Source organism: Oncorhynchus tshawytscha, unplaced genomic scaffold (genome assembly GCF_018296145.1).
Source record: "Oncorhynchus tshawytscha isolate Ot180627B unplaced genomic scaffold, Otsh_v2.0 Un_contig_6607_pilon_pilon, whole genome shotgun sequence".
Taxonomy (NCBI): Eukaryota; Metazoa; Chordata; class Actinopteri; order Salmoniformes; family Salmonidae; genus Oncorhynchus; species Oncorhynchus tshawytscha.
The window spans coordinates 51674-66514 of record NW_024609668.1 but is presented as its reverse complement, the minus strand read 5'-3'; the positions used below and the strand labels follow the sequence as shown (position 1 = coordinate 66514).

Here is a 14841-nt window from a genome sequence, read left to right as displayed (position 1 = left end):
GCTCTGACTTTTGCAGAGCCCGTATCGCAGTAAGTGCTGTACAACCACTGCAGCTGTCAGATTGACCATGCAGAGCCTTTAATACAAACTCCTCCGGCTCAGCGGCTCTGGAGACCTGCTCCAACCAACAACTATAAAAGAGATCATGCTGCAGGCAGCAATAACAGCATACTGTAGAGGATGAAAAATACATGTTTAGGACTGGTAATTGATTGCATGGTGCAAGATGAAATGCAATTAATGTATTATTGAATGTTATGATGGACACAAAACATACACACAGTCTCTGCTCAAACTCAAACGAGAAGGAATCGTTTGGAGTGCTGCAGTTCGCCAGCTTTTGACATTCTTTTTAAATGAAGTTATGGTCGGCATGGCTCTGACTTGCTGTCATAGTTTGTTCCACTCAACAGCACCGGTATATTTAATTAATGCGTTCTCACCAGATAATACTCTTAAATTTGAAACAGGAAGGTTGAGAACCTGCTTAGTTAGGAGATAATATAAGGCCTTCACACTGCATCTATACTACAGCTACAGTCCCCTTTCCATGTATTCATTAAGGGTTTACGTAACCCCTGACTGCCATAGAGGACAAACGGAGCACAGTTTCGTCACAATCATGCTTGTGCCTTTCCATTGCTGAAAACTGTGTCTGTAGCCCACACCGTTCAAAAGTTGTGCCCCATTCTTTGATAACAAGGCTGTCCCCATAGGATAACCATTTGAAGAACCCGTTTTGGCTCCAGGTACAATCCTTTTAGGTTCCATGTAGAACCCTTTCCACAGGGGGTTCTACCTGGAACCAAAAAGGGTTCACCTATAGGGACAGCCGCAGAACCCTTTTGGAACCCTTTTCTCTAAGAGGCTACTTGTTATTCTTGTTATGCGCATTGTATATAACCATGTTGTGGGTCGCTATTTTTTGGGTTTGATAACAAACAACATTCCCACTGGGCACAAATGTTAGTTCAACGTTTAGTTTTGATTTAAATTTGGATGAGTTGTCAACTAACATGAATTCAACAACAAATGTCACCACATCATTGGATTTGGTTTAAAAGCTGGGTGGAAGAAATATGAAATGCCCTAGTGTTGATGACTTTCTGCTAATCCAATCAGTTTTCCATGTTGATTCAATGTCATTACATTCATTTTTGGGGGGTTGAAATGACATGGAAACAACATTGATTCAACCAGTTTTTGCCCAGTGGGTTGTTTAGTCATGTTACCTAGCTAGCTAACAACCTGGTAATGTAGAATAGTGAACATTCACTTCACTGAGGATGACAGAATTAGTGTAGGGGTCTATGACCCTACTATGATATACCACCTGACTCCATTATCATGTGAACACTATGGGCCCATTATCGGATCCAGTGGGTATTGCCAAGGTTGCAAGCCTTGCGTCACCACTCGGAATACTGTAAGATGTGTGTAGGTTTACCATTAGGCAATCAAGAGGCTAAGGAACAAGGAGCTAATATCTTGCAATCGATGTACTAGCATTACATTATTGAGTTAACCTTAGCTCAGAGATGCACAGTTAGAGAGAGAGCATATATGCTATGTATATTGTGAATACCATTTACCATTAGACATTCCACCAAATGATAATTCAAGGAATATTACTCAAATGTGAGGACTACGGTTTATCTATTTGAAAGTAATCCGATTTATTACAGTTACGCAATAAGAATACAATTAGCAAATGGTACATACCAGTAATCTTCACGATAAAGAGAATACAAAATATCCTAAGTCTTAACAGCGTAGAAAAATACATAGCATAGTATTATAAAACATATCAAAATTCATAGCATAGTACTATAAAACATATCAAAATTCATAGCATAGTACTATAAAACATATCAAAATTCATAGCATAGTATTATAAAACCTACCAAAATACATAGCCCTTTATGAACTCTTGAAACAATCCAAACATGACAATTTCATTCACACAGTAACATTAACTTAGTCGATTCAAGTTTCATCAGTCTTCACATCTTATCCTGGCATCAGTGACCCCCATGACTTCCATAGGAACGTGTTTTCATCGAGATTGCCACTGATAAGGTGTTAGACCATCTGGGGGCTATTACAGGGGTCAGTCATTCAAACAATACCATAAATTGTGATTCAGTCATCATGCTGGGCCTCGGGAACCAGCAAGTTGCTAGACGTATCTTCATCACTGAACGTCATCGTTCGCATTATTTTTGACTACAGTACGTTGACCAGTAGGCTATGCAGGAATTTGGATGGCACAGGAAGAATGGAAAATGGATAGATATGCAGAGGTATTTCATAGGTAGGATGCATAGTCCTAATCAATTTAATTCTTAGCTCAAACATATTGAAATAAATATTGTTAAATCTCTACTGAAGAGTACACACTTTATATTTATTTAAATATCATTGTTAAACGCAAATACAGAATTTAATGCCAGAATTGTAAATGGTCGATCTCACATCGAGAACCAAAGGAGAAAAATAAAATGATGAATGAGTAAACAATGAGGATGGTGAGATAGATACAGAAACAGATCAAGTCCACTTTGTTGGCAAAGCGATGGTGTATAGCATTTTTCTGGTCTTGTGCAGCCATTTTGTTGAGAAACTTCACCACCTTCTGGAGGGCTGTATTCTTCTCTTCCTCTGAGGCTTTAAAATCAAACTTGGAGTCTAGACAAAGTAAAGGACAGAAAAAAGGGTTACATGATTAACATAACATTATTATTTTTATGGACATGCGAGAAATATGCTGGGTAAGACGTCAACTGCAGCTAGAGAGTAAGAATGGTTGTGCATTAACAAAATACCTCGACTTGTTTATGGTGCTGATTTTATTTTTTTAACCCTAAAAGTGGCCAATTTATTTTGCCCCCTAAAAGTGCCAACACGTGTCAAATTTGACCACAAATTGGAAATCATGGCAACAAAAAAAAAAACTCTCAAACAGTAACACTGTCAGTAAATGGTTTAAATTCCCCCTATAAGCATATATTTAAATGGGGTACCCCTTAATGTAGACTGGTTGCAATAAAGTCATTATGACATCATGGTCAGGTTATAAATGGTTGCATAAAGACTAGGGATGTCAACAATTAACTGGGGGGAAATACATTCCAAAGTGAGCTGTAGTTTTAGGATTTATAAATACAAAGATACATTAAGAATATTGACCTCTTGATTCTGTCTAATGTAACAGTCAAATTAGGTCAAAGAAAGGACAGTATTTCATCTCAATGTCCACTTATTTTTACATGGTATTGTACATTTTTGCGGTATAGATGATGTATTTGATGTTTTCAGTGTATTCAACACTTTCACACAATGCGATTAATAGTAAATAAATAAAATATTGTGCACAAAAATGATAACGTTAACTGATTAACTCTGGCAGTCCTAATAAGGAGGTTTGGTAACGTCTTCTTTGGCAACCAGATAAAAATATATCTTGCTCTGTGGATAACTGAGATGACAGAATAATGAAAAAGTTTACCGTCTTCATTGTCTGTGTCTTTAAGCAGTGAGTCTTTGGACTTGGAGAGGCTGCAGGGCCAGAGAGTGCCACACTTAGCCAGGCGTGTGAGCACCATAGACTGCAACGTGCTCAACACCAGGATGACCAAACAGAAACAGAAGTGCTTTCCTATGGAGAACAACAAGAGAGATGTGTGAGTGTTATATGGTGGCAGAGAGGTCCTGTATACATGAAACCGACATCAGTGTGCTGCTACCAGTATATCTTTCTTTACTGTCCCTGTAACATACCGGGCTGGAAATAGTGAAACTCTGCTCGCAAACACACATCAGCCGTCCACCTTGACACCGTACCAAACAATTGAGCTATAGAAAAATATCCAATTTGATAGCTCCCTTGGCAACATTTCAAGCTAGCTGTGGAGTGAGCTTTCTGCACATTCTTAAAGGGCGGCTGAACTTCCTGATTTGGCCTCGTTTTAGATTTGTCTCATTATGAAATGCTAGCGGTCGTGATTGGAGCCAAACAAAAGTTGTCTTTGGGTTGTGGTTTCACCCCACCTGAGTGACTCGCCATCTCAAGATGATCATCTAATTCAGTTCTGTGTGAAGGCTAAAGTAGAAAAGAAGAGGCGAATAGAAACTCTTATCGACCATATGTTTTGCCCAACTGGGGGGAGCTGGCTAGCCTGTCTAACCTTAGGCTAGCCTGTCTAACCTTAGGCTAGCCTGTCTAACCTTAGGCTAGCCTGTCTAACCTTAGGCTAGCCTGTCTAACCTTAGGCTAGCCTGTCTAACCTTAGGCTAGCCTGTCTAACCTTAGGCTAGCCTGTCTAACCTTAGGCTAGCCTGTCTAACCTTAGGCTAGCCTGTCTAACCTTAGGCTAGCCTGTCTAACCTTAGGCTAGCCTGTCTAACCTTAGGCTAGCACATAGTGCTCTGTCAAATCAAAAGTATGCCAAGATGGCAAGAACCAGTGTCTGGAATGTTTAATGCGATACTCGTTCTACATAACCTTGCTGCGAATGTACCTTGCAACATAGTTTCAAAGTTTCATCATGTGATGTAAATACATGTTACCGTGGAAATTATATCAACTACTGCGAGTTGAATGCCCGCGGTCTTCAGTCAGCTCAGCGGTGCTACAACACATTGTGTTTTGTGACAAAACTGCACATTTTAGAGTGGCCTTTTATTGTCCCCCAGCACAAGGTGCACCTGTGGAATTATGTTGTTTAATCAGCTTCTTTATATGCCACACCTGTCAGGTGGATGGATTATCTTGGCAAAGGAGAAATGCTCACTAACAGGGATGTAAACAAATGTGTGCATAACATTTGAGAGAAAAAGCTTTTTGTGCATATGGAATGTTTCTGGGATCTTTTATTTCAGCTCATGAAACATGGGACCAACACTTTACATGTTGTGTTTTATATTTTGGTTCAGTATAGAACATCACAGGTTGTACTGTGCATGCCTGGCAGTGTGTTTATGAACTTGACATAACGTCATCAGATACTGTAGACATCAGCATATCGCCACATCTCCCCCTGAAGCAAGACGGCTGATCCTATAATGGTCTGAGACGAGCCACCCGGACAGCTGATGAACCTGTGGGTTTGCACAACCGAAGACTTTCTGCACAAGCTGTCAGAACCAGTCTCAGGGAAGCGCATCTGCCTGCTCGTGGTCTTTACCAGGGTCTTAACCTGACGGGCGTCGTAACAGACTTCATAGGGAAAATCCTAAACCTTCGATGGCCACTGGCACACTGGAGAAGTGTGCTCTTCATGGATTAATCCTGGTTTCAGCTGTACCGGGCAGATGGCAGACAGCGTGTGTGGCGTTGTGTGGGTGAGCGGTTTGCAACGTTGTGAACAGAGTGTCCCATGGTGTAGGTGGGGTTATGGTATGGGCAGTCATAAGCTACGGACAACAAACACAATTGCATTTTATCAAGGGTAATTTGAAATCAGAGTTACCGTGACGAGATCCTGAGGCCCATTGTCGTGCCATTCATCCACCGCCATCACCATGCTTCAGAATGATAATGTACTGCCCCATGTCGCAAGAATCTGTACACAATTCCTCGAAGCTGAACATTTCCCAGTTCTTCCATGGCCTGCAAACTCAGACATGGCACCCATTGAGCAAGTTTGGGATGCTCTGGATCAACGTGTGTTCCAACAGCATGTTCCAGTTCCCGCCAATATCCAGCAACTTTGCACAACCATTGAAGAGGAGTGGGACAAAATTCCACAGGCCACAAGCAACAGCCTGGTCAACTCTATGTGAAGGAGTGTCGCACTGCATGAGGCAAATAGTGGTCACACCAGATACTGACTGGTTTTCTTATCCAAGTATCTGTGACCAACAGATGCATATCTGTATTGCCAGTCATGTAAATTCCATAGATTAGGGCCTAATGAATTTATTTCAATTGACTGATTTCATGCAAAACAAACTTGCCCACTCTTCCACAAACAACCTGGGCAAAAGGGGACATGAATTGATGACATGATTGGAATCCAAACCCAACCTTAATTTACGCTGTGACACACTTAGGTACCAAATTCAGTTTTGGAAGAGGCTGATTTTATGACAAAAAAATGTCCCTTTCTACACTTTGTAGTCAATTTTTACAATAGAATAAATGTTTCTGATTGGCCGTTTACAAAAGGAATGTTTAGCTTTTTTGGCGCAGTCGCTCTAACTCCGATACATACACACCATTTATAACAAAATGCAGTTTCATTCTGGTGCATTACACACAGGATACTCACGGATGATGGGGCTGCACTGGCCTCCTCCAGGCAGAAGGTCCTTGAGGATGTTGAGGAACATGATGAAGCTGAGAACCAGTTTAACCTTGAAGGGGATGCGCTTACTCTCTCCCAGCGGCAGGGCGAAGCTGCCTACATCAGCCAAGATGATTAGTATACTGGGCAGGACCAGGGATAGAAACGGGTTTTCGGACCGCATTTTCAGCAATACCTGTGAAGACAGACAGATAAGCCGGCTAAGGAGTATTGGTGTCTCTGGGGGTCTTTGGCCTGGTTTGCTAACTACCTCAGAATGCAGTGTTTAAAGTCAGAAAATATGCTGTCTCAGCTACTGCCTGTCACCAAGGGAGTACCCCAAGTCTCAATCCTAGGCCCCACACTCTTCTCAATTTGCATCAACATAGCTCAGGCAGTAGGAAGCTCTCTCATCCATTTATATGTAGATGATAGTCTTATAGTCAGCTGGCCCCTCCCAGGAGTTTGTGTTAAATGCTCTACAACAAAGCTTTCTTAGTGTCCAGCAAGCTTTCTCTACCCTTAACCTTGTTCTGAACACCTCCAAAACAAAGGTCATGTTGTTCTGTAAGAAGAATGCCCCTCTCCCCACAGGTGTGTTTACTACCTCTGAGGGGTTAGAGCTTGAAGTAGTCACCTCATACAAGCATTTGGGAGTATGGCTAGACGGTACACTGTCCTTCTCTCAGCACATATCAAAGCTGCAGGCTAAAGTTAAATCTAGACTTGGTTTCTTCTATCGTAATCACTCCTCTTTCACCCCAGCTGCCAAACTAACCCTGATTCAGATGACCATCCTACCCATGCTAGATTACGGAGACATAATTTATAGATCGGTAGGTAAGGGTTCTCTCGAGTGGCTAGATGTTCTTTATCAGTCGGCTCCTTATAGGACACATCACTGCACTCTATACTCCTCTGTAAACTGGGCGTCTCTGTATACCCGTCGCAAGACCCACTGGTTGATGCTTATTTATAAAACCCTCTTAGGTCTCACACCCCCCTATCTGAGATATCTACTGCAGCCCTCATCCTCCACATACAACACCTGTTCTGCCAGTCACATTCTGTTAAAGGTCCCCAAAGCACACACATCCCTGGGTCGCTCGTCTTTTCAGTTCCCTGCAGGTAGTGACCGGAACGAGCTGCAACAATCACTCAAACTGGACAGTTTTATCTCAATCTCTTCATTCAAAGACTCAATCATGGACACTCTTACTGACAGTTGTGGCTGCTTTGCATTATGTATTGTTGTCTGTACCTTCTTGCCCTTTGTGCTGTTGTCTGTGCCCAATAATGTTTGTACCATGTTTTGTGCTGCTACCATGCTGTGTTGTCATGCGTTGCTACCATGTTGTTGTCATGTTGTGTTGCTACCATGTTGTGTTGCTACCATGATGTTGTGTTGCTACCATGATGTTGTGTTGTCATGTGTTGCTACCATGTTGTTGTCATGTTGTGTTGCTACCATGTTTTTGTCATGTTATGTTGCTACCATGATGTTGTGTTGCTACCATGATGTTGTGTTGTCATGTGTTGCTACCATGTTGTTGTCATGTGTGTTGCTACCATGTTTTTGTCATGTTATGTTGCTACCATGCTGTGTTGTCATGTGTTGCTGGCTTGCTATTTTTTGTCTTAGGTCCTATATGTAGTGTTGTGTTATTGACCTATATATATATATATATATTTTTTATTTATTTTATCCCAGCCCCGTCCACGCAGGAGGCCTTTTGCCTTTTGGTAGGCCGTCATTGTAAATAAGAATTTGTTCTAAACTGAATTGCCTAGTTAAATAAAGTTTAAATAAATAAAATAAAAAGCCAGGCAGAAATCATTTGTTTTGAATAAGTGTCTTTTGAGTGTAAATGTTTAAGCTTTGCCCATAAAAATAAGGTACCTTTACATGTCCCACATAAATAAAATACAACTGAAATCACAACACTCAACCCATAGATAGAGATACAGGAACACTCACTAACCCATAGATAGAGATACTTTACTCTACATATCCCACATAAACTACTGAAATCACCAGGAACACTCACTAACCCATAGATAGAGATACTTTACTCTACATGTCACAAACTACTGAAATCACCAGGAGCACTCACTAACCCATAGATAGTTGCGATCATCTCTGCCTCCTTTAGCATTGAGTTCCACCTCCTCGGTTAGCCAGTCCCCACGGTTTGCGCTAGTTGTGCTCACATTCCCAAAGTCCAGGAACATGCCACATCCTGGAAAAGCAGATATTTGATACTAGTTCTCTCACTCAAAGATCATACCATAGTTTATAACAAAAACAATGTTTTATATCAATAGCCATTAGGGGAGTAACGGTCCACAACATATTTGCTTTCGTTCATTCCTGGATTTTAGGCTCTTTGTTCAGTTTTAGCTTGGTTCTCAGGAGGGGATGGAAAAACTACCACAAATTTAAAAATGATTTTGTAAAATTGACAATTGCATGATTTCCCTTTTCACTCGCATAGATTTTTGTTAGCGGTGGCTAAAGTTAGCTGAAGTTTGTAGTGGCTGTTCAGAGAAAACCGAACCATGGATTACAGTTTCTCCTTGCCCATACTACTTTTAGGGTGAGGAACCATCGAACATAAAGTTGTAAAATCCTGAACTTCCGCTTTGAGGCTAGGCGAAAGCTTACCATTTACCCACACATGTCTATTTCACGCCACCACCTTGAACTAGGCTATACAACGAATTAGAGCTTGCATTTGTTATGTTGTTAATATAATTATGATTTGTTCTTAACTTATGAATTAACATTATTTAATTTGGGAGATAACTTTAGTTAAAGATGGAATCTTTAGAAGGGGACAACAAAAAAGTTTAAGGTCTTTGATGGCCGGATGCGGAATTTGTTACAGGAAATAATCATTGCCATCTGATGAGGTTAGCATATGGATAAATCTGCCAGGTTATGTCATGGGAACAGTTAACATACAGCCTTTGATCACATGCAACTACATCAACAATGTTAATTGTCTGATGCTTGAACTTTAACATTAAAAAACGTTTTCTAACGTTCGTAACGTTCTTAAGTATGGCCCCACACTGTGTCCAGACCACTAACAAGCACCAAAAGAAATGCTAGAAAGTCAGGATGCATAGGAAATTCCAAAGATGACAAATAAACTGAAATGCATTATATACTAAATTGCATTAGGCTATACAGACAACTATTTTTTTGGTTTGTTGTTTTTGGTTAGTAAGAGCTTTGGTAAATAATGGTGTGCAAGAGCCATTTAGCAGACAAAATGAAGTTTGAAATGATGCACTTACCACTAATTGCCCACACATTCAGGGCGATGGCACAGAAATCTGAAGCGAAGGGGTAGTTGTACAGATTGACTTCACAGCCCACCACAGTGTTCATGATGACCATGTGCTCTATAGTCCCGTTGCTGTGCACCAGCAAGTCCTTGTTGCTGTGCTTCATCGTTGTTTGCACTCTTTAGACATGAGAGGTTGAGGACAGACAACTGAGGATTGATCTACTAAAACTGTCACACCTAAACATTTGGACACTTAAAACATATTAGTACTGTCTTTAATTCTGTCCATGTTTCACTCGCTATTTAGAAGATTACACATAAATTGACTGTTATAAAATCTAAATGAAAAATTATAATTAAACATAACGTAAGTTATTGTATTCTGTTGTTAGTGGACTCACCCATTAGTCACATGGAGTTCAGGAGTCCAGATTTTGCTGACAGGCAGGACCACCATATCATGATGATAGACTGATGTGTCCCATGATAAATCAGGGTCTTCCCAAGACTGTAGTGTATAATCATAATGAGTGGTATTTCAAAATGTCCCATTTACTTGAATGTCTCTGGATGTTTTGTGCCTACACTCTTAGAATAAGGGGTTCCAAAAGGGTTCTTCAGCTGTCCTCATAGGAAAACTCTTTTTGGTTCCAGGTCAAACCCTCTGTGGAAAGGATTCTACATTGAACCCAAAAGGGTTTGTACCTGGAATCAAATAGGGTTCCTCAAAAGGTTCTCCTATGAAGACAGCCGGAGAACCATTTTAGGTTATAGCACCTTTTTTTTTTTTCCTAAGAGGGTACTTACCAGCGGGACTTCCAGACGACTCTCGAAGCGGAGGTTTTTTGTATCCTTATTAGGAAGAGGATAATTCATCACATAGTGATAGAAATGTCAATATGTTATCTCTGAAACTCATCACATTGCAGAAAACTCCATTAAAAGGAAAGGGACTTACGACAGACAGAGTTTCGTACACGATTGACGGCACACGGATAATTGAGATGCACCGTGGAGACTGTGGCGGACTCCGAGCTTCTTTCGCAATCAGCATGCTGGCCAGACATCGACGGGTCAAACAGGATGGTGTGGTTGCACTGGATGAAGTGGCTGTGTTGGCTGGTTGGGATGCACTGGCTGTATTTGATAGTGGTTGGATAGTAGTAACTGCTGCGTTGGATAGCGTGCCTGATGCAGATACTGTGGAACCAGAGATGGGTATTTAATTTCAGAATATAATATTGGATTTATATAGCGCTTTTCTCGGAACCAACGAGGCTTTTCAATAGTTCAACAGTACAATAAATGACTTACACAGTCAAAATGAAATGGGATAAGGTTGTTGCATGTCTTCAAAGTAGTGACTCACTGTGAAAAGTGATCATGCTCTCTGTATATTGCACTGTATCTAAACCTGATACTCTTATCACTAGTCCATTATCAGTTACGTTCTGAGAACAATATGTTTTTAGAGCTTGGCAAGTGCTTGATTGTCCTGTGGTTATTTTGCATACAACCTTCCCACAACTTTTCTGGGAATGGTGCAGGATAGTTGCTTGGATTTCTGAGAAAGTAATACAATTTTAAAAAATACAAGAGAACTTTCTATTAAAAAAAACACAAGAAAATTGTTGTAATGGAGAATGTTTGAAGACTGTTATGTAAAAACATATAGATTTTGTTCTCAGCATCAACAAAACTCTATCCTCTACCTTGTAAAGTGTGTTCAGGTGGGTTGGTCGCGCCCACTAATTGGCCACACCTGATCTTAATTAATGAGTGCTTGTTACCTTTGAAATGGGGTCTGTTATATGAGTAAAAAAGATGTGCATCCTCATCCCAAGAATAATTTATTTTTGTTTTAGTCTATTTTCAATGGATAAAGCTAAGAACATGAACAACTTCATAGTTCAGAACAATATAACAATATAAAATCAAATTAAATGTATTTTACAAGAAGCAATATTACTCCCTAAAAATACAACCCTATGGAACAATCATTGAATAGCTTTTCAGAAATCTCCGATAAATTGGTCCATATGAAAATCTATAAGAATGGAAACCATAAAATGATTTGATTTGATAAAATGACTTGGTAACAGGGAACATATTTATTTCCATGACAGAATTAAAATGCAATTTTGGACTGACCAATGTAGATATTTTCAAATACCTGCAACTTAAAAGTTACATATCACAAAATTTAGATATTTTCAAATACCTGCAACTTAAAAGTTACATATCACGAAATTTAGATTTGAAATCTTTTGGACATCAGAGCAACCCTGAGGAAATCTATATGAGTCAAAAAATGATGTTCGTATGATATAAGATATACAAAACCTTGGAGAGAGCATATCCAACTGTCAATCTCTTAAAATATATATATAAACTATTGGAAACAAGGCTTTAAAATAACTGATGTTGGCACAAGATAGAGGGAATGTTGGAACTTAATTAACGAAATTACAGTTAATGAAAATGTATGCTTAATCCAGTATAAACTAAAGTATAGAATTTATTATACAAGAGAAAAATTACAAAAATTCAGTCATGTCTGAAGTGTAAAACTAATAATGACTCAATAATCCATGCTTTCTGGGAATGCTATGAAGTCCAAAAGTTATGAACGGAGCTAGAAAGTTGGCTGTCAGAGGCATTAAAATGTAAACTTACTTTTAATCTGTCTGTCTGCATATTTAATCAAATACATTCGATATTATAATAAAAAATAACTCCCAGGAAAATGTTCAAGGAACCAGAGTAAAACGTCATCAGAACCTTCCTGCAACCTAAAAATAAATGTTCTCAGAACAGATAACATTTTCACTTCTGCTCTCAGAATGTTTAAAAAATGTTCAGTTTTACCAGTCAGGAAACGTATGGCTGTGTTCCCACAACCAATGTAAAACCAAAAACATACGTTCCCGCAACTTCCAAAGAACCAAATGTGCTAGCTGGGTTATATTTATTTGATTTTTCATTGGACATGTTTCTTTTTCATGACTTTAATAATATCATCTGTTTGTGACAAGAAATAAAAATGCAGTTTGCAATCGCATATAATAAAAATGTTTTACACTCTTTACTTCATATCTGCTAATAGGAACAAAGATGACATTGTTCTAGCATAATTCACACCTGTTTTAAGAAGAGTCAAATGGAGCCCAATATCTTACCTGTTAGCAAGAATAGGGAGAAGATACATTTCAGCACACTGTGGTCCATGGGTCTCATCCCTGCACGTCCTCCTGTCACAAAGTACATACTGTAGAGTCAGCACACACAGTCTTAGTATAAATTAAGACAAGTTTCCTCTAATGAAACTGTTAGAAGGACTGAAAACCAACCTTTAGATGCTTAGTGATCACCACTTGCCTTCTCCTTTCCTCTCTAGCCAAAGCCTCACCAGGAATAACCCTTATAAAGGCTGCTTAGTGATCACCACTTGCCTTCTCCTTTCCTCTCTAGCCAAATCCTCACCAGGGATGACCCTTATAAAGGCTGCTTAGTGATCACCACTTGCCTTCTCCTTTCCTCTCTAGCCAAAGCCTCACCAGGAATAACCCTTATAAAGGCTGCTTAGTGATCACCACTTGCCTTCTCCTTTCCTCTCTAGCCAAAGCCTCACCAGGAATAACCCTTATAAAGGCTGTTCTTTAACATGTTGTTGCCCCAGTCTTCCACAACCACACACACCCCCACAAACTGTCTACATTAGAATATTATCCTCGATATTGTACAGGATGTGCTTGACCATAATCCCCAAATAATGAGTTTTTAAATGAACCTCCCAGGATTCATTTCACCATCTTGTGTAAACAACCCACAACAGACAGGTATTTACTAATTACTGTGACTAGGCATAAGTGGATATACTGCACCTCCACCTGCCTCTAAACCCTATAGTTGGCTATATGTTTCACTGGACCTCAATAGGACCGTAGGCTGTTATCATATTGTTGAGCATACAGACTTCATACAGACAATAATACAAAAGGGATTGAGTTGGTTTATTTGAAATGTCATCATGCATGGGCACCAGACAGCATTGTGGTTTCAGTGGTGCTGTCTCCTCTCTGGGTAATTGAGAAAGGTGGCTATCTCCTCACTAGTGGTTCATGAAGCAACTTGTTTTGACAGCTGGTTGTGGACTAGTAACCTGTAACTTAACCGTTTAGTGTGAACATTTACTGCAGGATCCATTCAGAATCAACAAATGACTTAAGGGTGAGTGTTTCGCAAAATATTTGACCAAGACCCCGTGGTCTGAAACAATTAGGACTTGTGGATGTACAATACCAGTTAAACGTTTGGACTCATTCAAGGGTTTTTCTTAATTTTTACTATTGTCTACATTGTCAGAGGAAGGCCCTAAAAATTGTCATAGTCATAGACTGTTCTCTCTACTACCGCATGGCAAGTGGTACCGGAGTGCCAAGTCTAGGACAAAAAGGCTTCAACAGTTTTTACCCCCAAGCCATAAGACTCCTGAACAGGTAACCAAATGGTTACCCAGACTATTTGCATTGTGTGCCCCCCTCCCAACCCCTCTTTTACACTGCTGCTACTCTCTATTTATCATATATGCAATTCACTTTAACTATACATTCATGTACCTACTACCTCAATTGGCCTGACCAACCAGTGCTCCCACACATTGGCTAACCGGGCTATCTGCATTGTGTCCAGCCACCCACCAACCAACCCCTCTTTTTACACTACTGCTACTCATCATATATGCATAGTCACTTCAACCATACAGGTACATACTACCTCAATAAGCCTGACCAACCGGTGCCTGTATATTGCCTTGCTACTGTTATTTTCAAATGTCTTTTTACTGTTTTATTTCCTTACACACACACACACACACACACACACACACACACACAACCTTTTTTTCACACTATTGGTTAGAGCCCATAAGTAAGCATTTCACCTGTTGTAGTCAGCAAACGTGACAAATAAACTTTGATTTGTAGACTAATACTGAATACACCAAAACTATGGAATACAACATATGGAATCATGTAGTAAACAAACTATTTAAATAAATCTAAATATATTTTATATTTGCAATTCTTCAAAGTAGCCACCCTTTGCATTGATGACAGCTTTGCACACTCTTGGCATTCTCTCAACCAGCTTCATGAGGTAGTCACCTGGAATTTCAATTAACAAGTGTGCCTTGTTTAAGGTTAATCTGTTGAATTTCTTTCCTTCTTAATGCTTAGAGATGAAGTGCAGATCCAGCG

General features: G+C 39.8%; 1 protein-coding gene across 2 annotated transcripts; it reads right to left on the bottom strand.

The window, feature by feature from the left end:
- Positions 1-2386: 2386 nt before the first annotated feature.
- LOC112239687 (5-hydroxytryptamine receptor 3A-like) lies at positions 2387-13196 on the bottom strand. 2 transcript variants are annotated; one of them, XM_042316769.1, is made up of 10 exons: positions 12934-13196; positions 12763-12834; positions 10542-10783; positions 10391-10435; positions 9985-10091; positions 9591-9760; positions 8406-8527; positions 6273-6483; positions 3509-3658; positions 2387-2688 (listed from the first exon to the last, which is right to left on the bottom strand). In XM_042316769.1, the coding sequence occupies exons 2-10, from the start codon at positions 12818-12820 to the stop codon at positions 2444-2446; spliced, it is 1350 nt and encodes a 449-aa protein (XP_042172703.1). In that variant the 5' UTR covers positions 12821-12834; positions 12934-13196; the 3' UTR covers positions 2387-2443. The 2 variants fall into 2 exon arrangements, with proteins under 2 accessions (XP_042172703.1, XP_042172704.1); XM_042316770.1 differs by lacking the exons at positions 12763-12834; positions 12934-13196 and adding an exon at positions 10898-11335.
- Positions 13197-14841: the final 1645 nt, after the last annotated feature.

What these genes read in the sequence shown, in the direction of transcription:
- LOC112239687 (XM_042316769.1), bottom strand. Translation starts at nt 12,820, where the DNA reads ATGAGACCCATGGACCACAGTGTGCTGAAATGTATCTTCTCCCTATTC. An exon ending in CTCCCTATTCTTGCTAACAG is followed by an intron (nt 10,784 to 12,762) that starts GTAAGATATTGG and finishes CTGGTTCCACAG; the next exon opens with TATCTGCATCAGGCACGCTA. An exon ending in ATGATCGCAACTATCTATGG is followed by an intron (nt 6,484 to 8,405) that starts GTTAGTGAGTGC and finishes CTGTCTTCACAG; the next exon opens with GTATTGCTGAAAATGCGGTC.